This window comes from Alexandromys fortis, unplaced genomic scaffold (genome assembly GCF_014885135.2).
Source record: "Alexandromys fortis isolate MF-2015 unplaced genomic scaffold, M_Fortis_MF-2015_v1.1 scaffold_176, whole genome shotgun sequence".
Taxonomy (NCBI): domain Eukaryota; kingdom Metazoa; phylum Chordata; class Mammalia; order Rodentia; family Cricetidae; genus Alexandromys; species Alexandromys fortis.
Window position 1 is genome coordinate 935581 of NW_026068070.1, and position 14398 is coordinate 949978.

Sequence of the window (14398 nt, forward strand, 5' to 3'; positions counted from 1 at the left end):
TTTTTTTTTTTCCCCCCCCCCCCCCCCGTGTGTGTGGTTTTTTTTTTTTTTTTCTTGCCTGTTTAAGAGAGAAAGAAGGCATGGAGTTCGATGGGTTGGGAGAATTTGGGAGATGAGGGGAAACCATGATCAGAATACATATTATTTTTCAATTTAAAAAACACACATATTATGAAACACATGACTTTAGATGACTTAGAAACAAAGAAATTGAATTATGATGTAGTAAAACACCATATTGGATTGCCTCTTCCCCCCAGTAAGGCTCCACTGAGTACTGCTGATACTCACAGGGAAGTTGTCTGTTGCAGCAAGGCTGGTTGGCATTCCTGTGGAACTGCTGGAAACCCGGCTCACTTCCTCACAAGATGCCACTGCAATTTGATGGCGGAGTGCCACCAATGTCCTAAAGCTAAGCTCCTCCACAGTGCAGTCAAACAGGAGCCAGGTCCTCACTGCTGCACTTCCCTTCTGCATTCCGATGGCAGCTGGGAGGGGAATGTGGGATGGCCAGCTCCAGATCCCAAGACATGCTGGGAAGGGTAGATTTGGAGCCTATACGGGATATACAATGAGCAGTGGTTTCCATATGCATCTTGATAAACTTGGCACCAAAGGGGACGGGGGGCAGTCAGAGAAGGATGTTTGGGGAAAATGTTCAGAATAGTTAAGTAGTAAGACTGCTGACTTAGTGGTATATGGGTATCTAGGACACTGGCTTCTAAGTGGCGATCAGAAGACAGGACTTCACATTTGCTTAACTTCATGTATTGTTTAGGATGTTAGGGGTACCATGAAGAGGCTAGAGATGGGATCAGTGGCTGAGCACAGCATGGTTGGTTCTAGAGTCTGGTTCCTAGCACGAGGTCTAACTCCAGCTCTGGGGGTGGGGGACACGACACCAGAACTTTCTGATCTCTAAGTGCACCTTGAACATTCCCACACACACATCATAATTAAAAATAAATGGTTAAAAAAAAAGTGGTAGGCTATACTTGCAGATCAATAAAACTATCAATTTCCTTAGGCATTTTAATGAAGGCAAGACTGGCGGTTGCTGCACCTAACAAGCCTCACTGGCAACAGCACTCACTCAGCACCTTATACTTCACTTGTGCCCCACACTACAGACTATGTCCCAGCAGACAGTCCCTGAGTTAACGATGCAGAGTAGACTGGCTCTGAAGTGAGTTTTAACAAACGTGGGTGTCTCCACGCTGTTCCTTATTGTAACACGTTAAGACTGGTCCTTAAGCAAAAAAAAATGTTACTTCAGAGGTTATGTGGAAATCCTCTAGGACCTATAAGGAATGACAAGATGCTTTCAAAGGGAGCCAAAACTTGTTTCCCCTTGAATAGCTGTAGTTCAGCCACAGAATCTTTGCTTAGTGTGCAAGGCATTGGGGTTTGAGCCCCAGCATGGGGATGGGAATGGGACAAAAAGCCTCAATCATGAACTCGATTGAGAACACTATATTATACCAAAACTTAGCATCAAGGCTGTACTATATTAAGTAATCTACAGGACCTAACACAGACATAAAGCAGATGCCAAGGGAACACAAAGGGATTTCTAAGTTTACAAAAAATGAAAGGTGCTTATTAAGCTGTTATTTTTCTTAGCTTTTTTGAGATACAGTACTGTGTACTCCTGGTTGTCCTGTAACTTGTTCTGTAGAGCAGGCTGGCCTGCCTTGCCTCCCAGTGCTAGAATTAAAGGTATACACCCCTACCTAATGCCCAGATCTGCATTAGCCCCCATTAAAGCACTCTTCCAACTTCCCCAGGTTCCAAGAAATCATCAATGCCTCTTTTGGCGCCAACTTGTCTTTTCATCATAGGAAGCCACTCTCCAAGTAAAACAGGCAGGCATACATGTAACAATGGCATTGTATGTTCTCAGACCTACTGAGGGCATCCTTTGCAAACATTTCATGTGACTCGTTTTTTTTTTCGGTTTTCCTCATTCTGCCTACAACATAGCACTACACACTTCAAATATAGCAGTACCGGCATGCTCAAAGGCTCAGTGAGAACACTTCCCTATCATGTAGCCAGGGTTACATTCCCCATCATTGTAATATAAAAAAATTGAATTTAATGTAAAGCTTATTAATAGTTTTGTGTGTGTGTGTGTGTGGGCAGAGGGCAGAGAATACCTCGCGGGTCCTAAATTCACTCAGATTGGCAGGCTCGGCAGCATCCATGGAACCATCCTGCTGACCTTTAATTTCTAGTCATAACAGACTAGCTGCTCAGTGTGAAACATTTTTTTCTGAAGTAGAGCATTTCCTCCATGAGTATTTCATCTCCTTAAACATAGTTGGTACAACTGTTCCCTGCTCCACAGAACACTTTTGTAAAGTAAACTGAGTATTCAATTGGCCAAAACAGCCAGTGGGCTAAGACAATCCCAACATTCTTTTGATCCAGTTTGTTCTACTAAACAGAACTTTACCACCTGAGCTACACATTTGTTTTAAAAGACACTATTGCTCAAGATATTCCCTTCACAAAACTGCAGACATTTTACCAGTTTCCACAATGCTTTTCCTTACATGTTAACAAATGCGGGGAAGCCAACACCCAGGATAAAGGATTTAATCCAGTATTTATTCCATACTCATGATGGTTTTCTGAAATCAGAATACAAGTCATAAGAACAATCTATCAAATAATCTGCTGATAGTCTTAAATAACGCAGCACTGCATTACTGTTATACTGTTCCTAGATTAAGTTTAAAAACTCAAACAGCAGTCTTCATCAATAAAAAAAGTTTTCAATTTTAAAAAAAGGATACTATATCAAGCTGTTTCATAATTTAAGTATTCTCCATTTATAAAAATGCTTTGGAAGCTTGAGGCTTGAATGCTTCTCTGCCCGCGTGCCCCACCCTCTCCCCACCACTTGTTAGTATAGGGCTGCTGCAATGCCAGGCTTTACACGGCTTTTTAATATAGTACTTTTAAAATCTGAGAAAAAATTCAAGGAGGGGAAAAGCACATGTCAATGTATTTTTTAAAAAAGAAACTAGGTGAATAAATTTTAGGCATACTAACAATGTCCCTTTGAGGTAGAATGCTAAAAGGACTTTTGATCAAATCACAGCCTAATTTAAACCTCTCATAAATTTTCTCTAACATTAGCTGTGGAGAATATTAAGTATAACATATTAACAAGAGCTTCCAAGGTAATATACAGTGGACAAGAATGTTAACCCTACAACTGTTGCCTTCATGTATACTGAAAGCACATAATTCCCCTAAAACAAACATCCAAGATCCATTCCCAAAGTCTTTAGCATTCTATTATGAAAAGCACAGCCATGCTAACTTCAGTACACAACCATAATCCCACACCTACAAAATAAAATAGAATTAGTGGCAGTTTATTGCCTTATACAAATTTAACCAACATGGCAACCATGCCAAAGGAATTAAAACATTTTCAGGACATATGTACAGACTGTACATTTTAAAAACAAACAAAATGCAAGAACAATCTGTGCATCATGTGTCAACTCAACTGGGTGAAAACAATGCAATATATGGGATTACAAAGGCACTTCCCTACACAAAAAGAAATGAAAACACAGCCTACAGGGAGCTCAAAGAGTGCATAACTACTGCACAATCTTAACTTGGAGGGGAAAAAAGCAGAATTTAATCAACATTTATAGGATTCAATGTGATCCAAGTTTACAAAATCTTCACACAGTCTCATCTTTGTTTTTATGTTCTCTTTCTTGGCTCTCTGGCTCTACACTCTGGCTCCTCTGATGATCCTGTCTGTCTGACTGGTCCTTGCCATCCCCATGATCTCTTTTGTGGGAGCGGTCTTGGCTTCGGCTGCGCTTTCTAGACTTCTCTTTGCTAGGGCTGTGTTCTCGTTTTCTCAATTTTTCAACACTGCCAGTTCTTCCTTGACTGCCACTTCTACTTCTTTTATTTGACTTTTCTTTGCTTTCGTTTTTATGTTTGCTTGACTTGTCTTTGCTCCTGCTCCTGCTCCGTTTCCCTGCATTTCTGCTTCTACTTCTGTGTTTCCTTTCTCTGCTTCTACTTCTGCTGTGTTTTTTCTTGGAATCTTTCTTGTCGTCTCTGTGTCGCCTGTCCTCCTTGTCTTCTTTGTGCTTCTTCTCCTCTCCCTCACCCCTACTCCTCTGCTCCTTGGAGCGCTCTCTCGATCTCTCCCGGTCCCTTTCTCCTCTCTCTTTATCATAATCTCGATCTCGTCTTCGACCTCTCTCATTTTCTTTCTCTCTTTCCCGATCCCTGTCTCTTCTATCCCCTTTCCTATCACGACTTCGACTGCGACTTCTATGCCTTTCCCTACTCCGGCTGCGCCTGCGCTCTAACCCCCGATCAATACTTCGGGATCTTCGCCTTTCCTTCTCTCTCTCTTTGGCTTCCCGCTCTAGTCGCTGCCGTTCTTTCTCTCTTTCTAATTCTCTGTCAAAACTAGAAGATCCATGGCCCTCCCGGTGATGACTTCTACTTCTGGATCTTCTTGGAGATCTCCGTGGACTCAGTGATCTCCTTGGAGACCTAAGAAGAGGGAAGGAAGAAACCAGAGTAAATAAAACATTGTAAGGGATAGGGTATTTGCAGTTCAGTAGACACTTGCCTGATACGCTGTCGAGCCATGGGAACTGACATTCAGTAACAAACATTCTCCAGTACTCAGCACACAAGAACCAAACAAATACACTCTAAAAATTTCATTACCTCACATACACACCAAATATTTGTGGATAGAAGAGACAGGTATAATTTGGGGTAGAGTGCTTGCTTAGCAACTATTTCTGTCAATGCTAAGCAGCAAAGGGGTACAAGAAAATAAATGAACTGTTCTCAGTATAGACACACAATTTTACTGAAAATGTGATAGAAGAAAAACCACCATTTTTGGAAGGATAATAACAAAGCAAACATATTCTAAGAACTTATCACTCCCCAGGAACCACCAACTTTGCACAGGCCCATCTTAAAAAATGGTAGTCCACATCACCTGGACCGCCGGCGCTCAACATGTCTGTCTATCTCCTCAACCCCTTCCTTGCCATCTTTTTTAATCTTCCTAGGCCGGGTCTTAATCTGTTGATCAATATTCTTCTGAACTGGAACTGGGATTCTTGGAAACAGCGTAGAGAACCACTCCAGCTTTGTGAGGAAGGAGCGGAGCATCTCTCCAATGGTCATTACGCAGCCTCCGCCAGCTTTCACATCTAGATCCTATGAAACATAAAAGACACCCTACTGGTTAAAAAAAATCCGTTATCTCAACATATACGTGAACACTAAAAAAGAAAAAAAAATCTTTTTACCATCTTTGGAATCAAGTATAAAAAACTAATAGAAAAATTTTAATTTCTGTATCCTAATCTGGCAATGAATGAAGAATATTTGGGCTAATTGTATACATGCAGGTGAGAACAAACCCTGCAGCCTCTTGGGCATAAAGGGAACTGACTCACTCATTAATGAAAAATATGAAAAAGCCCCCTACATTGCTAAACTATGTGGAACAAGTGATTTAAATTTATATTCCACACACCTACACTTGAGGACACATTTGCACATATCATACCTAGCACTGAAACCTAGCTATGTAGGAACTACTTTCAGATAATTCCTGTCTAAAGGTTATCTTCTAACAGCTGCAATACAAAATGAAGCCCTGCTAAAACTGGAAGCAATAGCAAACCAACTGCCATGAAGCAGTGAGGTTTCTAAAGTTATGTACAAAATAAATAAATGAACAAATAATTGGAAACGCATAATCCATGATGACCATTGTCTCTGAAAAGGGTCATTACCGCATGAAGGCCTTCTTGCTATGCCCTCTCACAGCTCAGGACATGTTAGTCAGCTATTGTCAGTCCCAAACCTATAGTGCAAGCACACAAGGAAAGTGAGATTTGTTATCTAAACAGGAAAACAAGAGCTAAAGGTAAAACTGCTTGCACTCACACACATTTAAGTGTTCAGATATACAGTATTTCCAAATATAATCGCTGCAGATATCTAAAGAAGAAAACATACGTTAGCTCAAACAGAGGACCTCAGGCTTGTAAATACAATATAGAACAGATAAATCAGAAACATTCAGAAATCTAATACAGCTTAAAAAAATGGCATGCCTTTTTGAAGTGCTTTATTCTTAACAAAAGCAAAAGAACCAACCAAAACAAAACAAAAACTAATGTAAACCAGGTGGTGGTGGTGGTGCACACCTTTTATCTCAGCACTCCAAAGGCTAGGCAGGCGGATCTCTGTGAGTTCGAGGCCAGCCTGGCCTACAGAGTGAGTTCCAGGACAGCCAGGGCTGTTGCACAGAGGAACCCAGTCCTCTCAAAACCTGCCCCCCCACCCCAAAACAAAAACCATCCATCAAAACAAAAAACAACCAACCAAAAATCACATGTAAATAGAAGAAAAGTTTAACAATTATTATCTTCACCTCACTGGAGTCTTTGAAACAAACAGCCAAACCAGGAAAGGAAACCAACCAGCACTGCTGGGCTCGACAGGCATGCCTGTAACCTTGCATTAGGGAGCAGGTCAGGATCAGGTAGTCTGAGGCCAACCCAAGTTACGTAAGACCTTGTCTCAAAATAGTACCTTTTGCCTACATTAGTGACATTTTTTTTAGGGTGGGCATCTAAAGAAAATGAAATTTTGATGAGAAGCACGAATTCATCAAACGATAACAAAATTCTTTTAGGACAAGGTCTCCCTATATAATCCTGGGTGGTCTGGGATTTACTATGTAGACCAGGCTAGTCTACACTCAGCAACCCACCTGCCGCTGTCTCCCAAGAGCAGGGATTGAAAGTGTGCCCAACTAAGCATCAAACAAATTTGTTTGACCTCACAGAAGCAGCTGTTAACTATACCATATAAACTCTGCAACACAAATAGTGATAAAAATAATATACTGATAATATAGCTCACAACTGAGTATATGCTGACACTACAGTCTTCAATTTGTGAGTAAATTAATACAGGTATGATTTTAATCTTCTCTCATCTCAGGGCTTAAGATGGTGACCAGATTTAGACTAAAAAACCCTAAAATGCTAATCTAAGGAAAAGAAATGTGGTGGGCTTTTGGGGGGGGGGGGCGTGTTGGGGTTCAAGCCTAGAACCATGTACATTGAGTATGAATGATTAAGTTTTTAAAAATTTTAAGCTGGGTCTCTAAAAAAGTACACCCTGCGTGGTATACTGGATTACAGGTCTGAGGTTGCCCTGAGTAACACTGAGTATTCTGGCTCAAAAAGAAAACAGAAAAAGATTATAATTATTTCCTCACCTTGGAAAAGCGTAATTGTCAGGCCATTTAAGCCAATCCCAACTCTTTGTAGCTCTGAACTTATAAGCAAATATGAATATTGCCATTTGAAAAGGGCCACAGTAAACCCCCAACTTCCAGTGGGTTTAAATGCCCATAGCCACAGCAGTACATGCCTTCTCCACTGTATCCACCTCCTTAGACAGTCGCTACAGCTGTCCAAGTTAGGATCAACACAGCACAGTGTGATTTGGAAGAGAAAAGGTTATTATTCAAGTTATTAAAACAGAGAACTCTTAAAACATTAAAATAACTTAAAAATTTAACCTAACATGGAAAGTCATCAAATCTCAGCAAAAGGATAATACCAAAAGTAGGACTGAAGAAATAAATCTACAAAAATTCTGAAGACATTAAATCCAACAAATCAAAGATCAAGAGCAGTGACCGAAGAAAGCCGATTCCGCCTTCTGACATACCTCCTCATCATCAAGGAAGGGCTCAAACCAGTCCCACAGGTCTGTAGGGGGTTGTGTATACCTAAGATCATGAAAAAAAATCCATTAGTTTATGGGATTTAAAATAAAATGCTCATTTAAAAATGTAGATAAATGCATGTTCACCTTATATACATAAATCCAAGGGCTCTGATATATGGAGAGTCTGTATGTGTTATGAGACCCATGACTTGCTTTCGAGTTAACTTCAGGGTGAATAATTTGTATAACAGACAAAAAGCGGTAGAAACAATGCCTCCTGTTCCAACACCTCGAACCTTTACAGGAAAACAGAGTTAATAAAAATTAATAAACAGATACTTAAAACCCATCGATTTGTGCTTGTTTTAGATATCAATACCATGATCTAGATTTAAAAAGAGTATAAAAACTAGTACTTCTCCAAACCTAATTCAACAGAGACTTGAATTTTACATTTTTGAAAATTTCCAACGAATTGTCATTTAGCTTTCCTATAAACTTAGCAGACAGAAAAACTGGAAAAAAATGCACGTACTTCTACTTACCCCTCCGCACATCCCCGTCTGGCCAGCTGTCTTCCTGCTTCCTTTCTCCCACGGCTCAACATGTGTGACCTGAAAATAAAAAAGAAGAAGACAACAAACGTTCCTACTCTGAGTCTTCCGAGTAAAGCAAGCTCAGCTTATTAAGAGCAACTCTCCCCAAGAGTCGCGCCACTGTAGTGCGTTATCCACACCACCCTGTACTCACACTACGTTATAAACCAACTTTGGGGAAACTGCTCAGACAGAATACTAACAAAACTGGCATGTCTTCAAAGCAGACAGCTCGTTAAACTAGCTGTATAGACAGGTCATACTCACAAGGAGGTCAGGAAAGTTCTACAATTTCCTATATTCGCAAAAATTAGTATTTGGCAGTATTTTATCTTTTATGTAATTTAAAAAAGAATTTAAAAAAGATCTCTAAGAAAAAAAGCTTTAAAATTCCTCCTAAATGGTGTAGTTTTATGGGGAATTTAAATCCACATCACAAAATTAAATGTTTTCTAGGACTGCTGTTGCTCAGTAGCAGGTACTTGTTTAAGGCCTGTGGTGGGGGGGTCAGGTGTGTGTGTGAGAGAGAAAGAGAGAGAGAGAGAGAGAGAGAGAGAGAGAGAGAGAGAGAGAGAGAGAGAGAGAGAGAGATGGCGTCTCACTCTGTAGCCTGGATCTCACTACTTAGACCAGACTGGCTAAGAACTTTACCAAGATCCTCCTGCCTCTGCCTCTCAAGTGTCTGGATTACTACCACATTTAGCTTGGGACTTCTTATTTCTAGTTTTCATCTGGATCATGTTCATTCTTAAAGATTAAAATCACAAAGCCACAAGATTATATTGCCTAACTGCAAACCCAGAGTATAAAATAAAGCTAAGTGTTAAGTCATTAACACATAGCAAATGTAACCAATGATAAAGTATCATCTCTGCTAAAGGCGCACCTTACGAAAACAGCTTTACCTAAAATATAGCAAAAAGCTACCACTGAAACAGACAAGCCAAAAAATACTAGATCTGTTTTTGTTTCTTAAAACAAATAAACCCCGCTCTTTATTTCTGCCCATACACTGTAACACTTCGTTTCAGTGGCTTTAGACAAAATCAACAAAACCCATATATTTAAAATGAAGCACAAAAAAAACCCCTACATTAAGTTGAAGCTGTTTTGCTCAGCTCCTGCAGTTCTTTCCTGTTCCCAACAGTTGAACTGTGAAAGCCCCAGTGCTGGGAGCTGAACCGAGGGCCTTGTCCATGTTGGGCAAATGCAGTACCAGTTTGGATTGAGCCATAACCCCTTTCTATCCCTTAAAGGGGACTCAAAGGAGTGGATACAATGCAAAACTGAAAGCCTATAAACGTCAAAGATTATTTGATCCAAAGAAACTCATAATAAGTTTAGGTCATGTTTTATGGTTTTATTTTTAATTATGTGCATGTGTGGGTCTGTGGAGCCCAAAAGGGTCTGATCCTCTGGAACTGGGGAACAGGAGGTTGTAACCTACTAAATGTGAATGGTGTGAACTGAACTTAGGTCCTTTGCAAAGGGAATATATGCTCTTAATCCATGGGGCATTGCTCCTTCCCCTGAGATTTCAGTTTTAAAAATGAATTTAAATATACTCTAATGGAAAAAGTGGTCTCCAAATACAACATTTGAAATTAACTTGAAAGATTAGTCTATATTTTAAAACAACTTGTCAAAAAGCGCAGGGACCCAATTCTCCAAGGTTAACCGCATAAACTAACAACTATTCATCATCCTATATCCACACTGAAAGGGCCTTACCTCCCAAAAGTTAGTTTTACAAACATCTACTCTATCAGTTACACCTACATTAACAAGCTTTTGTAAGAGAACACCAAGAGGGCTGGTGTAATCTCTATCTCCAAAGTTAAGATTTTCCCATAAAAAGCAATTAGTATCTCAAAAAATTTCTAACCTAAACATGTAACTGGGAAAAAAGTAAGTAAAATAAAATATAGAATTTCTTTTTGGTAACATCTCCACATGTATATTTTGATGACACAAAATATATTTGGTCTGTCTCAAGTTTCTACGTGTCAAGACAAGAAAAATTCTATGTATTTTATTTTACATGCTCTAGCAAAAAAATGCTTAAAAGACATCAAGACTATTAATACTCATTAAAATATAAATTAACTTCGGAGGCCTGGAAGGTATTTTTTTAACTACCTAATTTGCAAGGAAGTGGAGAATCTAGTCAGTGAGACCAAAATCAATGGCCCAAAACCAAACAAAAAAAAAACCCTAATTAGCCATTCATTTAACCAGGGAAATGCATTTATGGCGATTGAGCATGATTAATAGTGCATACCTCTACCTGCGACCCTGGGCTGCTCCGAGCCTCGCTGCAAGACTGAGTCAATCCTGCTAACGAAACAAGAACTGAGACACGAGTGCAGTGAGGAGGCGCCAGGTGAGCTCCCCAGCACAGCCAAGCCAGCACCGACCCTGCCGCAGAAGCCCAGGGCCCAGAGGATTCTAATTATGCCCAACGCACAGGTGGCTGAGACCTCCGACTCCTGACTTCCTGCTGGGAACATTTCCAGGCCTTCTGTACACCTCTCTGCACCGGCACACCGCGCCACCCTCAGCCCTCCCGCCCCACCCCGACACACGCACACTAACCAAGTCTGGTCGGGGTTGGAGAGTTAACGAAGAACGCGGGGCCGACACGCAAGTAATTACTCCAGCAATGCCGCCGGCCCGAGGGGCAGCGGAAGCACCACCAAGTTAGTGCTTGGTCGACACGGGTAAAAGGGAGTCATTTTTAAAATGGTGAACTTGGACGGGCTTCTGGTAATACTTTTCTCCTCTCCCTTAGCCCTTTTGCCCAACAGCTCCCTGGGGGACAGGCAGGAGGTTGGGGCAGGTTAAAGATCGATTGTGGCGGGCTCGCCCGGCTCTTGAAAAAAAAAGAAAAAAAACCCAACAACCCACGGAACCTGAAAAGGAGAAAGAGGGCGGCCCTAGCCCAACCCAAACCAGCCAGGAGCCGCACTTCTCCCTCCGCCAACTTTCACCCTCCCCCCCAAAATCCTCGGGTCTCGGGGGGGGGCGCTTCCACCGGTGTCCGACAACCCGCTCTGGCGGACTCACCCCCAAACCGAGGGGCCTAGGGGCTGCGTACCTTAAAGTAGATCTCGTCCACCACCTCGTGGTAGGTCTTGAGCTCGTAAAGCTGCACTTTGAAGTAAGGCGACGACAGGATGTTGGTGAGGATCATGGGGTTGAGGTTCATGGTCTTCTCGTTGCCCCACAGCGGCAGCACGTTGCCCTGCTTGCCCGACACCGCCGGCTTGGTGGCGCCGCCGCCGCCGCCGCCGCATGGCTGCTGCTGCTGGGCCACGGCCGCGGCCGCCTGGTGCTGCGGTTGCGAGTTGCCTGTCAGCGCGGGGCTGTTGTTAGCCATGTTGCCGCGGCAGGAAGGAGGGAGGGAGGAGGGGGAGGCCCAAGCTCGATCGCGCTCTTCGGGACAACGGTCCCGGACCTACTCCATGGAAGGCCGTCGGGCCGGGGAGCCCGCCGCGTTGTGCCCCAGCCGAGCGTGGGACTGCAACTGGGTCGCCGACACACGGACCCCGAGCCCGGGGCGGACAGCAAACTCAAGCCGCGAGGACGCCGGGCGCAAGGGACAGCGGCGAGCCAGGGAGCACGATCTCTTCCGCCAACTGCCCCTGGGAACAAGATGGCGGGCCCAGCGGAAGTGACGACGCACGCCCGGGCGTTCGAGCTAAGCCCGTGGCCAATCAGAGCCGCCCGTGTGGGCAGGCGGTTCCTTTTCCTGGTTGCGCGAGGTCGCTGCTGGTTGGGTCCGCTGCGGCGGTCCCTGTGCCACCCTGGTGGGTTCCTCCTGGGAGTTCGGCCCCAGGGGAAAGGGATTTAGACCCGATCGCTGTGCGTTAGAGTTTGAATCGGTGGTTAAGGTTTTAGAGGCAGGAAGGGGGTCTCGTCACCCTAACGCACTGCGCTTGGCTAATGCGTGACTCTTTACTCCTACAGAGCTTCCGAGGTCTCAAGAGTTAATTCTGTTAAGATTCCCCAGAAAGAACTAGGGTCAGGGAATCCCACTTCTCCGTACGACTCAGATAAAGGGTCCTGGAGCCTTTCTCAGAGAAGTGTCCAACCGGAAGTCGTAGACAGCCTCAATTTACTCACATAGGATTAGGATAGCCCCCCCCCCCCCATCAAACAAAAAAACAACAGGGTTTCTCTGTGTAGCTTTGGGGCCTGTCCAGGAACTCGCTGTGTAGACCAGACCGGACTTGAATTCACAGATCACCTGCCTCTGCCTCCTGAGTGCAGGGGTGGCCTTCACCCACCGCCACCACCCGTTTTTTTTTTTTTTTTTTTGGAGCCTGTTTTGGAACTCGCTTTGTAGACCAGCTAGCCTCGAACTCACAGAGATCCGCCTGCCCCTGCCACCTGAATGCTGAATTTAAAGGCATGCGCCACTGGCTAGATTGGGATAACACTTTAACTGGATTGTGAATGTTAAAGAAAGTACTCTCAGCTGGGCGTGGTGGTGGTGCCTGCTTTAATCCCACTCCTGGGGAAGAAGGGGCAGGCCAGTCTCTTGAGTCCGAAACCACCTGATCTACATAGTGAGTTCCAGATAGGCCAAGGCTCCACAGAGAGATCAATCTCAAAAGAACAAAAAGAAATAGCTGCTACTCTACCTGGAGTGCTTCTATAGAATCAAATCTACCTTTTGTAATTTTTAGATAGGGACAATAGTATGTAGCCCAAGCTCGCCTCAAGCTCAGGACAATCTTTCTGCCACAGTCTTCGGAATACTGGGATTTCAGTCGTGAGCCACCACGTGTAGTGAGATAGTTACATGGCACAGCTGCACTGGGCTGGGCACCAGGGGTGGGGGTGGTGAAATGGTATAGAATCAATCAAGAGTCCAAGGCCATTCTGGGCTATATAACAACAACTTGACTTTTAAAAAAATCAAGCTGTTGGTGTTTTGTTCAATGATAGAACACATGTTTAGAACATGCAAAGTCAGTTTAATCTTAACACATTTGCATGCTTCTGTGCACATTCATGTACACACACGTTAGGGGCTGTGGATGTACTTCAGAGGTAGAGGCTTTGTTTAGCAAGCAGGACTTTTAGCCCCACCACTGGAAAAAGAAAATAGTTCACACACATAATTGTACCACCGACCTTAATGTCTACTTTGTATTACTAATGCTCATATTTCTGTCCATTTTTGCAGAGATTGCCAGAATAATTCCAGGGCACCTCTGCTCCTGGCTGTCTCCTTAGCCACAAACTCAACCGAGTATCATCCAATGACATTTTTCGTCCTATTTCATTCCTGCTTGTGTTGTATCTGACTGTTTATTCTTTCCTGGAAGCTTTCAGGTTAGGAAGTTTCAAGGCAGAAAATCTTAGTTTCAGCAGTATATACACAAAGGGGGTAGAGATAGAACAAAGGATGTTAGGAGATAGGCAATGAGTTGAAGCCAACTGCTCCCCAAACAGAATCCTATTGATCACCCCTCAGAGGGAAATCCATATACAGTCCTGGTTTGCAAGTCAACATTTTGTCAGTGACTAAATGACATAAGTCACTTTGGGTTCTTTGAGGGGGTTGGTGATAAGAGAGGAATTGATACTTATCAATTCCTCTGCTCTGCTCCAAGGAGGAGGTCCAGCAGGGTCTGGGTTGTGAAGGTGAACTTTCTGGGTGGAGGTCTATACTGTGGAATGAATGAAGAAAGTGTGTTACTAGAGGAGAGATTTATTTGGGTCATAAGTTCAGAGGCTTAAGTCTGTCATCACTTGGCAGTGTTAGTTCTGAGCCTGTGTGTGCTGGTGTACTGGAGCATCTCGGAGCTGTGTGTGCTGGTGTTACTGGTGCATCTCTGTCTGGGCTGTGTGTGCTGGTGTTACTGGTGCATCTCGGAGCTGTGTGTGCTGGTGTTACTGGTGCATCTCGGAGCTGTGTGTGCTGGTGTTACTGGTGCATCTCGGATCTGTGTGTGCTGGTGTTACTGGAGCATCTCGGAGCTGTGTGTGCTGGTGTTACTGGAGCATCTCGGAGC

General features: G+C 43.4%; 1 protein-coding gene across 1 annotated transcript; it reads right to left on the reverse strand.

Moving 5' to 3' along the window:
* Positions 1-2592: 2592 nt before the first annotated feature.
* On the reverse strand, positions 2593-12008 carry Prpf38b (pre-mRNA processing factor 38B). The gene is made up of 6 exons (XM_050120953.1): positions 11470-12008; positions 8322-8390; positions 7921-8072; positions 7777-7837; positions 5012-5235; positions 2593-4548 (listed from the first exon to the last, which is right to left on the reverse strand). The coding sequence occupies exons 1-6, from the start codon at positions 11749-11751 to the stop codon at positions 3711-3713; spliced, it is 1626 nt and encodes a 541-aa protein (XP_049976910.1). The 5' UTR covers positions 11752-12008; the 3' UTR covers positions 2593-3710.
* Positions 12009-14398: the final 2390 nt, after the last annotated feature.

Coding starts and splice junctions, on each gene's coding strand:
- Prpf38b (XM_050120953.1), bottom strand. CDS start 11,751: ATGGCTAACAACAGCCCCGCGCTGACAGGCAACTCGCAACCGCAGCAC. Junction 8,073..8,321: donor AGACGGGGATGTGCGGAGGG/GTAAGTAGAAGT, acceptor TTTCCTGTAAAG/GTTCGAGGTGTTGGAACAGG. Junction 4,549..5,011: donor GTTGAGCGCCGGCGGTCCAG/GTGATGTGGACT, acceptor CCCTCTTCTTAG/GTCTCCAAGGAGATCACTGA.